At 63.3% G+C, this 11,776-nt stretch overlaps 1 protein-coding gene across 7 annotated transcripts in view; it reads right to left on the bottom strand.

Annotated features, from left to right (window-relative positions):
• Positions 1 to 1,489: 1,489 nt before the first annotated feature.
• Positions 1,490 to 11,776, bottom strand: part of LOC111139763 (fibrosin like 1) — an 89,316-nt gene continuing 79,029 nt past the window's right edge. For 3 of the 7 annotated variants that reach the window (XM_022492128.1, XM_022492127.1, XM_022492130.1), the window contains exons 9-20: positions 11,244 to 11,312; positions 10,862 to 11,076; positions 10,018 to 10,068; positions 9,744 to 9,839; positions 9,097 to 9,165; positions 8,933 to 8,962; positions 8,681 to 8,752; positions 7,483 to 7,615; positions 5,224 to 5,301; positions 5,012 to 5,095; positions 4,592 to 4,790; positions 1,490 to 3,762 (exon numbers count right to left, since the gene is read on the bottom strand). In XM_022492128.1, coding sequence (XP_022347836.1) covers positions 2,793 to 3,762; positions 4,592 to 4,790; positions 5,012 to 5,095; positions 5,224 to 5,301; positions 7,483 to 7,615; positions 8,681 to 8,752; positions 8,933 to 8,962; positions 9,097 to 9,165; positions 9,744 to 9,839; positions 10,018 to 10,068; positions 10,862 to 11,076; positions 11,244 to 11,312 — 2,066 coding nt within the window. In that variant the 3' untranslated portion in view covers positions 1,490 to 2,792. Of the gene's footprint in view, positions 3,790 to 4,591; positions 4,791 to 5,011; positions 5,096 to 5,223; positions 5,302 to 7,482; positions 7,616 to 8,680; positions 8,963 to 9,096; positions 9,166 to 9,743; positions 9,840 to 10,011; positions 10,069 to 10,861; positions 11,077 to 11,151; positions 11,313 to 11,776 lie in introns of all 7 variants that reach the window. The other 4 variants (XM_022492129.1, XM_022492133.1, XM_022492131.1 and 1 more) reach the window with 4 other exon arrangements.

Here is an 11,776-nt window from a genome sequence, read left to right as displayed (position 1 = left end):
TGTTGGTTTACGACCGTGGTTCACATGAGTTTCTCCCCTAGCAGCCTCCGAAGAGAGGACGGGGAATAAACACACGTCTGAAAACATCTTTCCTTGACCCATTGGGTGTTTTTTGTGTCACTTCCTTTAAATACCCCTCCCCCGCTTGTGTTAGATCTTTTTTCCTGAAAATTCTCTGAGGCAGATGATGGGCGTCCTGGGAAGGCCCTCAATGTATTTTATTTTTCCTCAATTTCTCAACTCACTGTCTGTTTTGCCTTCTAGGAGATTTTACAAATTTTATGAATTCTTCTAATCCTTTCATAGAAAATTTTTATTTGACAACCATTTATTCTGATTTTACAGACACTTCCTAGGGAGTGACGTACCAGTGTGGGCCTGTGCTGCACTAGAGATCACAGGCCCTTATAGGCCACTCCTGGAGACTAGGGCCTTTAGTGGGGAGTGTCCCAGCGGTGCTCCCGGGAGGACGGCCCACCAGAGCACCCCTCAGGGGCCACCATTTCACTGTGGATTTTGCTCCCTCATGAGTCCTCCTCCCCAAGGACAGCATTGCATTAGGGAAAGTGACCTCTTGAAAACGATATCCCTCAGGGATGGGACAGCATCCCAGGGCAGATACCAACGCTCCCCGCCATGGGTGACGTCCCCGCAGGGGGCCTTGGCTGGGAAGGGAGTGAGAACTATTTGCCGGCTCCCCTCCACCCTGTGGCTCAATGCAGACTGGGTGCTCTGCTTTAGCCCAAGTATTTCATTCCTTTACATGATGCCCCTGGGCTCCCAGGTGGTTTCGGTCAAGGGGAGGGCCCAACCGGCACCCAGCGGCCCACGATACCTACAGGCAGGTCCCCAGAGCCCTGAGGGAGGGTGGAGCTTAGTGTGGGCCGCTGGGCACAGTGGGCTCCCTGGGGGCACCCCATCCCTCCACAGGGGTAGGGAGGCCTTCTTGGGCTCAGGGCAGTTCTGGGCCTGGCTGCTCACCAACACGGCAACTCCATTCAGGTCCCCTGTTTCCGAAGCGCACACGGCGCGAGCATAACGAACGGCCCTTTGCCCTTCTCCTCCAGAGCACGGAGGTGGCCAGTTCTGTCCCTGTGCCCTCCCACCCCGAGTCCCCGTTTCTCCAGAAAAGGCTCACCCGGCTGTGTGTGAGGCCAGAGCAGCGGCGGGCGGTGGTGGGCAACCGGCCCTGCACGGATGTGAGCCTCCATCCAGCACAGAGAGGACAAGGCTCGGCAGCCCGACGGGAGCCCAAGGTGGGGGCGGCAGGCAAAGGGCGAGAGGGCATTCCAGCAGCAGGGACAGCCCTGGGGCGCCGGCCCAGGCGGAGCGGGAGGTGCGAGGATGACCCGCGAAGGTGCTCTGCTCCTCAACCGGGGCGGGGGGTGGGGGGGTACCGACCGCCCAGCTGCGGCTGCGCCACGGCTGTCCTGCAGGAGATGGAGAACCCCACCTTCTGTCACGTCACACAGAACACCCGACCACCTTGTGATCCAAAATCAAGGCTGTATTTATCTTCATTGATTGACACGAGAACTCAGTGTTTAAAACCACCAGAGTCCACAAGGGACACACGGGTCGAAAATACAGAACAGAGCAGATGGCCGCAGGCGGTCCGACCAACGAGGCCCGAGAGCGTAGCGGACACGGGCGCGGATGCCAGGGAACAGAGAGGGACGTGGAGGACGGGACAAGGGGATGCTCGGGTGGTTATGAAAGCAAAACCGAAACCAAAAGGAGATCATGCCAAGGCCTCCACGGGTGGAGGGGCGCGCGCAGGGACATCTGCTGACGGCCTGCGCGCAGAGAGAGTGGACAGAAGCTACTATTCCTGTTTGCAGTGAACCTCCAGACTCTCCACTCCTAAAACTCTGCTACGGAGTCTGAGAACGCAACGGGCACGGGGGTCCACAGAACTGTCCTTGCGGCCAGAGCCGCGGGTCCGAGGAGGGCTGGGCCCGGCTCACCCGGCCCGCGGGAAGGGACGCCCCCGGCCGGCCGCCCCGCCCCACCCCGGAGCGCTTGCATAGTTGAAGATCTGCAACAGTGAAGCTTCTGAGCGCGTGCAGCGACAGCGAGTGGGCTTGCGGCCAGGTTACACCACGAGCCAGAGAGGTTTCTAGAAACTGCCTTTTATAAAGTCTACCTAGGTTAAGAATTTAATAACGTCATATATTCATATTAACAGACTATTTACATATTTCATTTGTTTTTTTTTTAAAAACAAACCAAAAAAGAAATCTTCTTATGCTTCTGCATAAGGCAAAAAGAGTTTTGTACAGTATTATTATGATTTTAATATATATCTGTAACTTCGGTTCCAAGTACCAAGGGAGGGCCAGGCGGGCCCTGAGTGGGGGCCTCACAGTGCGCTGGACAAAATGACCGTTTTTTTTTTCTCCATAAATAAGACAAAAGATCCTGGGGTTCTAGAGCGGGATCTGAGGCCTTTACATTGCAAATCTGAACTGAAGATAGAAAAGCAAAGTTTCTTTTTTGTTTCTTTTTAAATGTCTAAAGAGCACAAAATTGAAAAAAATACAAATCTATTAAAAACGCTTCTCACCTGTGGGAAAAGATGTACAAACGTGAATTCTCCAGTAGCCTAATTCCAAGCTCGGAAAACAAAAGATCACCCCCAGCAAAGACTGTGCAGACTTCGGGTGTTAAGCAAGTGTCACCCCAGGGCTGACGGCGCTGTGCTTAGGTTCTAGAAACGTCCGCGTAAAAAAGTTTACAGCAGTGCATTTGTGGAAGGGTCTCTGTACACGGGGCGCGGGGGCCCGCGGGGACTACCGTGCCTCCACCTCCTGGGGGTTGCGGGATGGGGAATAGTCACGCGCCTCGGGCCCGTGGCCCCCGAGCGGCGTAGTCCTGCTGCGCGGCGGCGGCCCGGGGGGCGTGGGGGGCCCGCCCGCGGCCACCAGTGGGGGCGGCGCGCCCAGCGCAGCGGCGGCGGCGGGCGGGGTCCGCGCCAGGAGCCCGTTGTGCAGCGCGGCGGCCGCGGGCCCGAGGCGCGGGTAGTGCAGGGAGCCCAGCGCGGGCAGGAGCGCAGCGCTGTCCAGGTGCGCGGCGGCGGGGGGCAGGTGCACGGCGGAACCCAGGTGTGCGGCCCGTGCGCGCTCCAGCTCCTCGCGGCGCGCCTCCCGCAGGCGCTCTGGGCTGTAGTCGTGGGGCTCGCGGTCGCGGTAGGGGCGCTCGGGGGGCTCAAAGAAGGTGGCGGGGCCCGGGGCGGGGGCGGAGGCGGGCAGGGCGCGCCGGGGCAGCTCCAGGCCGCGGTAGGCGTCGCGCAGGGGCTCCCACGTGAAGCCCAGGCGCTCGCGGGTCACCGGGCTGGGCCCGAGCTGCAGGGGCGCAGGGGGCGCGCGTGGACGCTCGGGCGCTGGGTGGAGGCCGGCCCCTGGGGGCTCGAGAGCATCACTGTCTTCCCTGCGCTCCTCCTTGACCTTGACGTCACCCTGGGGCCGCTCGGCGGGCGCCTCCGGCGGCTTCCCCGGCTCTCGGCCCAGGAGGCCTGCTAGGCGTAGGCTGTCGCCCAGGGCCGCCTTGCTGTAGGGAGATGGCGGGCGGGCGGCCAGCTTGGCGCCGTCCTCCTTGGCAGGAGAGCGGCTCTCCTTGACGCGGGGCTCGGCCTCGCGCTCGGCAGGGCCCCCAGGCCGGCCCGGTTCACTCTGGCCACGGAGCAGGAAGCTGCTGACTGGGGGGCCCAGAGGGGCTGCGGGCGAGGCCCGGCTCAGCATGCGTGTCTTCTCCAGGAGGTCCCTGGGAGCGACAAGACAGACACCTTCACTCAGCCCAGGGTCAAGAGGGACTTCATGTAACAGGGTGCTGCTACCAAGCTCCCCCTCTATGACCTCCAGATCCTTGGGATGTTTGAGGGGGTCCCGTAAGCATCCTGTCAACACAGGGGTACAAGCCCACATCCTCACAGGGCCCACAACACCCCATGTCTTTTTTTCCTTTGATAAACTTGGAAGCCAGCTTTGCAGCAGGACCCCAGAGTCTCCCCAGACCCAAGCCACTAAGCCCCTGAGGCAGGATGGAGGCAAGTTCATGCCGGGGAGGCCCCCCCCGCAGTATGCCTCTGAGCCGTTTGCCCCGAGTCCGGTGCAAGGAAGAGGGCATGGCCCCCAGGGCCTTGGCTGGGGATCCCCAACAGGAGGAGGAGCGAGGCGGGGAGCCTCCTGCTCCTGTCCACTCCATCGGCCGGCCACAAAGGAACCACCTTAGGCTCCAGACTCTGCTGCTGACTCTGGAACAGGACTCCCACCTGCTCCGCCAACCTGGTGCTGCTGCCCAGGGGCAGCCAGCCTCAGCCCCGTCCTCCCAGCCAGGGGACTCTCCCACAGGTGCCCCTCCCAGAGCCAGACCCCACCTTGAAGATGCAGATGGCTCCCTGCAGAGGCCCCGCTGGGGTCACCAAGCTGAGTGGACCTTTCCTGTGGCCACCTCCAGGGCTGGATCCGCCCTCTCCGTGGCCCCTGCCCCAATCCTGGGGTTCTCCATGGGGCCCTCTCTCTACTGGCCTTCCCCAGCCCCGAGGGTACGGCAAGGGGGATCTCCACACAGAGCTGAGGCCGGTGCCACTCACCGCTCCTCCCTGCCCTTGTCCGGCTCTCGGTCGTGATTGGTCAGGGCTGAGACCCGACCAGGGTCCACAGGCTTGGGCCACGGGGGTGGTGTGGGAAAGGAGGGCGGCCCTCGGTGCAGTCGGTTCCAGGCCTCGTGGGGGCTGGGCAGGCCATGCAGTGCGGAGCTCTCCTTGGGGGCGAAGACGCCGCTGCCCTGAGCTAGAGAAGGGTGGGAATGTGAGGCCAGGACAGCATCCTCACCCCGAGTGAGGGCGCCCCGTGGAACCGCAGGGCTGCTGGGGAGAAGCACACCATCCCTGCATCCCAGGGAGGTGGGCGGAGGGTGACAGCCAGCCCAGGGTCAGGGTGTAGCCCAAACCCGCACCAGGAGCCCATGCGCGCCGGCGGGGGAGCGGAGGGCACGCTTGGCGGTCACTCACTCAACGTGTGGCTCCCCAGGCCTCCGAAGGCGCTGCTGCCCAGGCTCCCCAGGCCCCCGAAGGTCCCTGGCCTGCTGAAAGGGTCTGTGGGGACAACCGGGGCTTAGGGTTCTTTGCCTACACAGTCTGAGGGCTGTTCTATTTTTCAGGGTCCCCTCCCCGCTCGTCTGCATCCTCTCCCAGTCAGACTTCAGAAACCGGAGGGCACCTACCTGTCAGGTGACCGGTGGTCAGGAAGCTGCTGGGATGGGCAGACGGTCCGAACGGGTTGGCAGTGGGATGGGCAGCACCTATGAGAGCAGGTTGACGGGAGCCTGATAGACCTGGGGCCTCCTGTTTGTGGGTCATTCCTAGAGCGGGGACACCCCAGCTTCCTCCAGGGGCCTGTCTACATCTCCTGCCGGAAGCTCACGAGGGAGAAGGGAGGGATGAAGGCACTGGGGTCCCCAGAGAACAAGGTGTAAAGGCAGCCCCTTGAGGCTGCACCAAACATGCTGGCCCCGGAACTTCCAGCTGGAAGCTAAGAAGCGATCTTGGTGACTGAAGGGTTGCTGAAGAGAGTGCGTCTCCTCCCACAGCGTCCCCCAGCCACAGCCCACAGGTGTCATCACACAGTCTGGCCCTGGCTGGGCTGGAGCCTGGCCCGATGGCACCCCCAGGGTGGCCGAGTTGGGCCCTGAGCAGGGGCTGTGGGGTCGGGGTCCGGCCCGGTGGCCACACACGCCGGCCACTGCAGAGGGAGGATTCCCAGTGCAGACCAGTGACGTGGCCACGTCCATCTCGCCAATGTCCCCGGCTTGGGGGACACCGCAGTGGAGAGTTTATGCTTGTACTGGGCCTCCGCAGCCAGCCCCACTGCCGCTCCCACGCGGTTTCCCATCTCCTCGGGCTCCCCAGCACACAACCAGCCACTCTCCCAAAGGATTCACAGGCCAAAGTCATCAAATGGAAACTTCGGAAGAACTAGCTTGGCCTGGCGCTAATGGAAACGTGTCCCACGTGTGCAAGGGGGCCACACTGCTTTAAGAGCACATGCAAGAGTGAGCCGACAGGCAGGCTTCCGGCTCGAGGAATCGGGAAGGGCAGCGGCGCAGACGTGGGGAGAAACAGCCACGCCAGAGCAGGGCTGAGCCCTGACGAGGGACGAGATGCCCAGCAGACAGGGCAGGCCACTTGTGTCCGTGACTGCGGGGCCTGGTCCAGGTGGGTGGATGGCACCGCAGGGCGGGGATTCCAGGCTCCACACAGCAGAGGAAGCCACAGCTCCCTGGGCCCCACAGCGAAAACACGTCCTGCCGACTCCACGGACTGAAACCCAGATTGGGGGGGACCTCTGCGTTCTGAGGGACACCCCCATCCAGAGGCCAACGAGGAGCTGAAGCCAGGGACTGGCCAAGTCACGCTGTTTGAGGCCAGCCTGCGTGGTCTTGTCCACACGCAGCACGCCAGCCCGCTAACAGGGCCCACCCTTACTGGGTGCACGGCCAGGTCGAAGGGGGCTGCAGGGGGAGGAGAGCGTGTGTGCACATGAAGGAGGGCGGTCAGGGAGGACTGAGAGGGTGACACCTGGTCCTGACAGCTGGGAAGGGAAGGATTGGGCCCCTCCAGAGATGGGGTTGCTGCTCACGCCGCAGGCCCGGGCGGCTGGCCTCGGGAGCACCTGCAGGCGAAGCTGCGAACTCAGGGCTCAGGCTCTCAGCTCCTTGCACAGCAGTGTCTTGTGGCCTTGCTCCCTTGCACAGACACCGGGTCGTGCGGGGCGCCTGCTCTCCTTCTGGGAGTCTGGTTTGGGTGTGTGCACAGACAGGAGCCATGTGACCGCCCCCAGCCGGAACCCACGTGCTGGGTCTGCGAGTGTCCCAGCAGCACAGCACATGGCGTGGGTTGTCTCAGTTCCTTGCCGAGGAAATGGGGTGCGTCCTGGGCCTCCCCAGGCCAGCCCTCAGCCGTCCTGCACCTGGCTTCCAGCTGATCTCCTGCCGCTAGACTTTCCCTTTCTCCCATTCTGCTATGTCCCTTCCCTGGGATGCAGCTTAGCCCTGCGGGTAACCTATGCTGAGTCCTAGAAGGGCTCCCCGTGATCCCTGAACCTGGCGGTGGTCCCAGAGACCCAGCACAAGATGGTGCCGGAAAGACGTGTGGATTCTTGGGGAGCTGTGCCAAAACCCTTCCCGGGAGTCCCGGGAGGGAGGCTAGAGTGGAGGAGGGGCAGGCCAGACCCAGGGGAGGACTCCTGCCCTACCTTGGGTTGGGCAGGGAGACAGCAGAGGCGGGAGCTTGGGGGTGGAGGGGGAGCCCAGGGTGGGGGGCATCACACGTGCTGGCACCGAGATGGCGGGTGCTGGGACTGACCCAGCAGCATCGTGGGAGAAACAAACCCGCGGATGTGTCTGGAACTGTCCTGTCGGAGCACCAGCCCAGGGAACAGGCAGGACCTCCCCCTTCCTTGTGCTCTGGACAGAGTGCCTTACCCGAGCCGGAGAAGAGGGGCCGGGCCAGGTCCTGCGGGTAGTGGAATCCGGTGAACATGCCTGGGGCTGGGGGTCTCCCGGACAAGTCCAGCTTGGCGCCCACCTCCAGCTTGTGGGGGTCCAGCTGCACCTGCTAAGAGGGACGGAGCATGTGCAGGGCCCGCCCGTCCTGCCCGCCACCGGCCGCCAGCGTGTGATGTCCTCCTTCCTGCTGGGGCGGAACCAGACCCTCGTCCTGACCCAGGAGAGCCCGGTGCTGTCAGGACAACGTGTGACGCGCAGAGGGGGCGGCTCTCACCTCCTGCGGCCTATGAGAGCCGCGCATCTACACCAGAGCGCCTCAGTGCAGACACACACCACGCTTCCGTCGGTAACAGTTTCCCTGTGCTACAATTTCGCAGAACGGGACTGACAAACCCAATTCAGGTACGGTCGTTTTGAACATGCTTCAAGCTTCCGGCGACTGAATCTGGCCTCACTATTAGCATTTAAGTTTATTCCATAAAACAAACATCCTGTGGCTCCGCTGTGACGACCGTACGAGGCTGATGGGGTGCGCAGGCCCTCCGGGGCGCCCTGTCCTCGCACTGGGGTGCTCTGGCGCACGTGGGGGCCGCCCCCAGGGCTATAGCCGAACATTCAAACATTCTCAGAGTGAAACACACGGTGTTTTATCCTAGGACCCTGTGGACCTCTCATAGTACATGTTGGCGTGATGACTGCTGAAAGCCATGCACGGAGGTGCGTGTGACCCGAGATGACAACAGAGGGGTCAGGACCCTTTGGGGATGGGGGTTGGGGGCTGGGGCCCCGGCTGCCCCTGTTCTGGTGTGGGTAAGGGCCTCTCCTGCCTCTGCCTGCCCTTCCCTGGCATCCCCAGCCCACAGTGTGTCCCCAGAGTGCCTGTGGCTGCCTCTTCCCCGTGTTGTCTGGGTTATTGCCTGGGGGCCCACCTGGGCCACCTGCCCCTCCCAGACACACGCCACAGGTGCTCACTAAATGCTCGCAGGAAAGGTCACGTGGACGCCTCAAATGATGTTGGCGGGACCAAAACAGAGTCAGCTCCTCCCAAACCCCTGCCTGGGGGCCTCCTGGGCAACCCCCCACCCTCTGGACTCCTCCCTAGCCCTGTCCCATGTGCCAACACAAGCAGCACGTGGAGACGCCTGCCAGCTGGCAGGACGCAGGACGGGCTCACCTTGACCTTCTGCTGATGGTGGTAGATCTGCCAGGCGATCTGCACGTGCACCGCACACCACCTCCCAGGTTTCTGTGACAGGGCGGGCCACACACTCAGCTTCACGGGGGGCCTCTTCCTGCTGCCTCCCCGGGTTCCTGCTGTCCCGGGCACCCCTGGGGCCATCCCTGAGGCCCCCGCCATCCTCCCCAGCCACGAGCCTCCCTCCCAAGGACACAGGCACACATGTGCGGGTGTGTGCCACACACTCACCCTGACTGCGGTCCGGTAGGGGTCGGACACCTGTCAGCGATGGAGAGGGAAGGGTGAGGTCCCGGCTCTGCGGGTGGCCCTGCTGCTGCCACCACCCTCCACGAGGGGGACTGGGCTGGCTGGGTGACCCCAGGGAGGGAAGGGTGGGCAGGAAGGCCACCTACCCCAGGGGCTTTCTGGAGGAGGGTGTGAACAGCACTGGCCCGGCCCGTTACCTCGATTGGGTTTGAAGTCTGAAGGGAGAGAACAGGATATGACAGAGCTGCAGAGCCTGGGACTAGACCGAGGACCCCAGGAGGCCCTGCACCCTGCCACCCGCGGGGGCCTGGCTTCCCACACCCTTTGCCCAAGGATTTCGGCAATGGGGGGAAGGCGCTGTGGATGAGGACAGGCCCAGGTTAGGGGGCTGAGGCAGCCCTGCTCTGGGGGGGATGAGAGGAAGAAGCCCATTCCTCTCTGGGGCCTCCTGTGACACGGATGGCTCCACACTGACCACCCCACAAAGACCTCCCCTCTGCCCCGATGCCCCCCATGCCAGCCTCCAGCACGCCCAGCTGAGGAACAAGGACACACGAAACCTGACTACTGTTGCTCCCTGGTGTCCCCCCAACCCCGGCCACCTAGTCTGGGGGTCCAGCTGAGGCCCCTCAGGGAGTATGGGAGCCCCCAGCCCCCTCCGGCCGCGGGGCTGCACAGCCACATCCCCCCGGGATGGCTGCCTTGCACCAACACCAGGACCACAACACACACAACTGCACAGCGGGGCTCCCATGTGCCCTGAACCCCGTCCCACCCCAGGCGCAGCTGGTACCTTGGGCTGAAAAGCACCCTGTAGGGACCCAAAGGGGCCTGGGTGTGGGAGCAGGGTGGGCAGTCCGGGGACGGCAGAAGAGAAGGACGGGAAAAACTGCAAAAAAAAGAGGGGGACGTTCCAGGGCCCCAGCTGGGAGCAGGGACACCCCGGGTGTGGGCGCTGGGCCTGGCCCCTGCGCTATGGGGAAGGGAACCTGACAAGGCCTCTGGGCAGGCGCGGCCCCACCTTTTAACCGTGACCTCTAGCCCACTGACCGCAGAGGGACACTCACGCTGGAATGTCGGAAGTAGGGGCTGTCCAGCTTGGGTGCGTACTTATCAAACTGGAAAGGAAAAAAGCAGAGAGTGAGGCCTCCCCGAGCCGTCCCACACCCTCCACTGGGCCCAGCACCCGCACCCCTGTTGGGCCAGGCAGAGGTCCGGAAAGCTGTCCTGCTTCCTGTGGCTGCTGGCCTGCAGCCAGCTGACCCCTGGGGTCCCTGAGGACACTGGCCCAATGCCCTGAACTGGCCTCTTGGGGCCCAGCTCACAGACTGGGTGGGTCCCCTCCCTGTTCTAATGGTCCCACGGTGGGCAGTGCAAAGGGGCCCATCTGTGTCATCCAAGTGTCCTGGCTGATGCCTGGGAGGGAATGCTGCTGTCATCACAGGGGGCATGGAGCCCAGGGCTGATGGTCAGCGGTCACATGTACCCAGGCCCCCAGCAGCCTGGCCCTTCACAGAGCAAAGCCCTGGTGATAGACTCCGCCCCACACGGTAGATGGCTCAGGAGATGGGGGCCCACGACCTAGGGCCCATGGGAGGGGTTCCTGGCTTCCTGGCCCCTCAGTCCTGTCTCAGTCTCCAGACCACTGTCCTGTTGCCGACCGAGATGCTGAAAATCCTGTGTGGCTAAGATTGGCCCCAAGGCCGTGTCATCCGTGAGCAGACGTGGGGCACCCGCCCAAGCCCAGGACAGAGAACCTCACGACGGGACCCACAGAAGGACCAGAAGGAGGGGCCAGATGGACAGACGGACAGAAAGGGACGGCGTTGGCCGGCGTGCGTGCGGAGAGCGTCTGCGTGTGCCTGCTGTGTGTCCCGCCCGCCCGCCCGCCCACATGGGGGGCCTACGCACCGGCGGGGGTGCGGCGGGTGGCAGGAGCGGCGTCGGGGGCAGCCCCGCAGGGAAGGGGGCAAATGTGTGTTGGTGCTGGTGTGTGTGCTGGTGTGTGTGTTGGTGCTGGTGGAACTCCGCCCGCAGCAGAGCCCCCGGGCCCAGGGGAGCGCCGGGCCGCTCAGCGCTCTGGACCAGAAAACGCGCGTTCAGCTCTTGCCTGAGCAGCTCGTGATCTACAAGAGAAAAAGAGAGAGAGACGGAGAGGCACGTCGGCCGTGGGCTCCGGGCGGGGCGAGGCGGATAGTCACCTGGCACTGGTTTCGGCAGGCCAAGCCGTGGTGGCCGCTCGCTAGGTGCGGGCCCCAGGGTGGAGGTAAGAGAGGAGCCTGTGACCAAGTACCAATCAGAATCCCCGAATGAGGCTGGCAATACATGATTGGCTGGCTGAATGAGATCAACAGGCTGGCATCTAAAGGCAAGAGAGAACACCGTGAGCCCCCGGTGCCCCCTGTCCCCCCAGCCCAGCGACCTGGTCCCATCCCAGGGCACAGGGCTGCCCGCACCTGCGTTGGGCTGCTCAGGATTTTACAGAGAGCGTGGAGACAAGACCCCTGGGAGAAATCTTCGATGACCCCACACTTGGCCTTGAAGGGGCACCGGCCAGAGCCAAGCAGGGAGGGGGAAGCCAGGCTGCTGCCGTTCGCCCGAAACCCCTGCTCCAGGACTCGGCTCTGCACGCCCCCGCAAAGGGCCTGGGGCCCTCCTCCCAGACACACTAGGGGTGAGAGGCTGCAAGGGTCACAGCAGGCCCTGAAAGCCTTTGTCGGCACGGCAACGGAGACGCTCCAGGTCCCCTCCCCTTGACGAGGCCTGGCAAGGGCTCAGGAAAGAGCAGGGAATACGTCTGCGTTTCCGTGGGCACATACAGGCACC

The sequence above is a fragment of the Enhydra lutris genome, unplaced genomic scaffold, assembly GCF_002288905.1.
Source record: "Enhydra lutris kenyoni isolate GAN:26980312 unplaced genomic scaffold, ASM228890v2 scaffoldscaffold117, whole genome shotgun sequence".
Taxonomy (NCBI): domain Eukaryota; kingdom Metazoa; phylum Chordata; class Mammalia; order Carnivora; family Mustelidae; genus Enhydra; species Enhydra lutris.
Note: the sequence above shows the minus strand (reverse complement) of the source record. Positions and strands in the feature narration are given on the sequence as shown.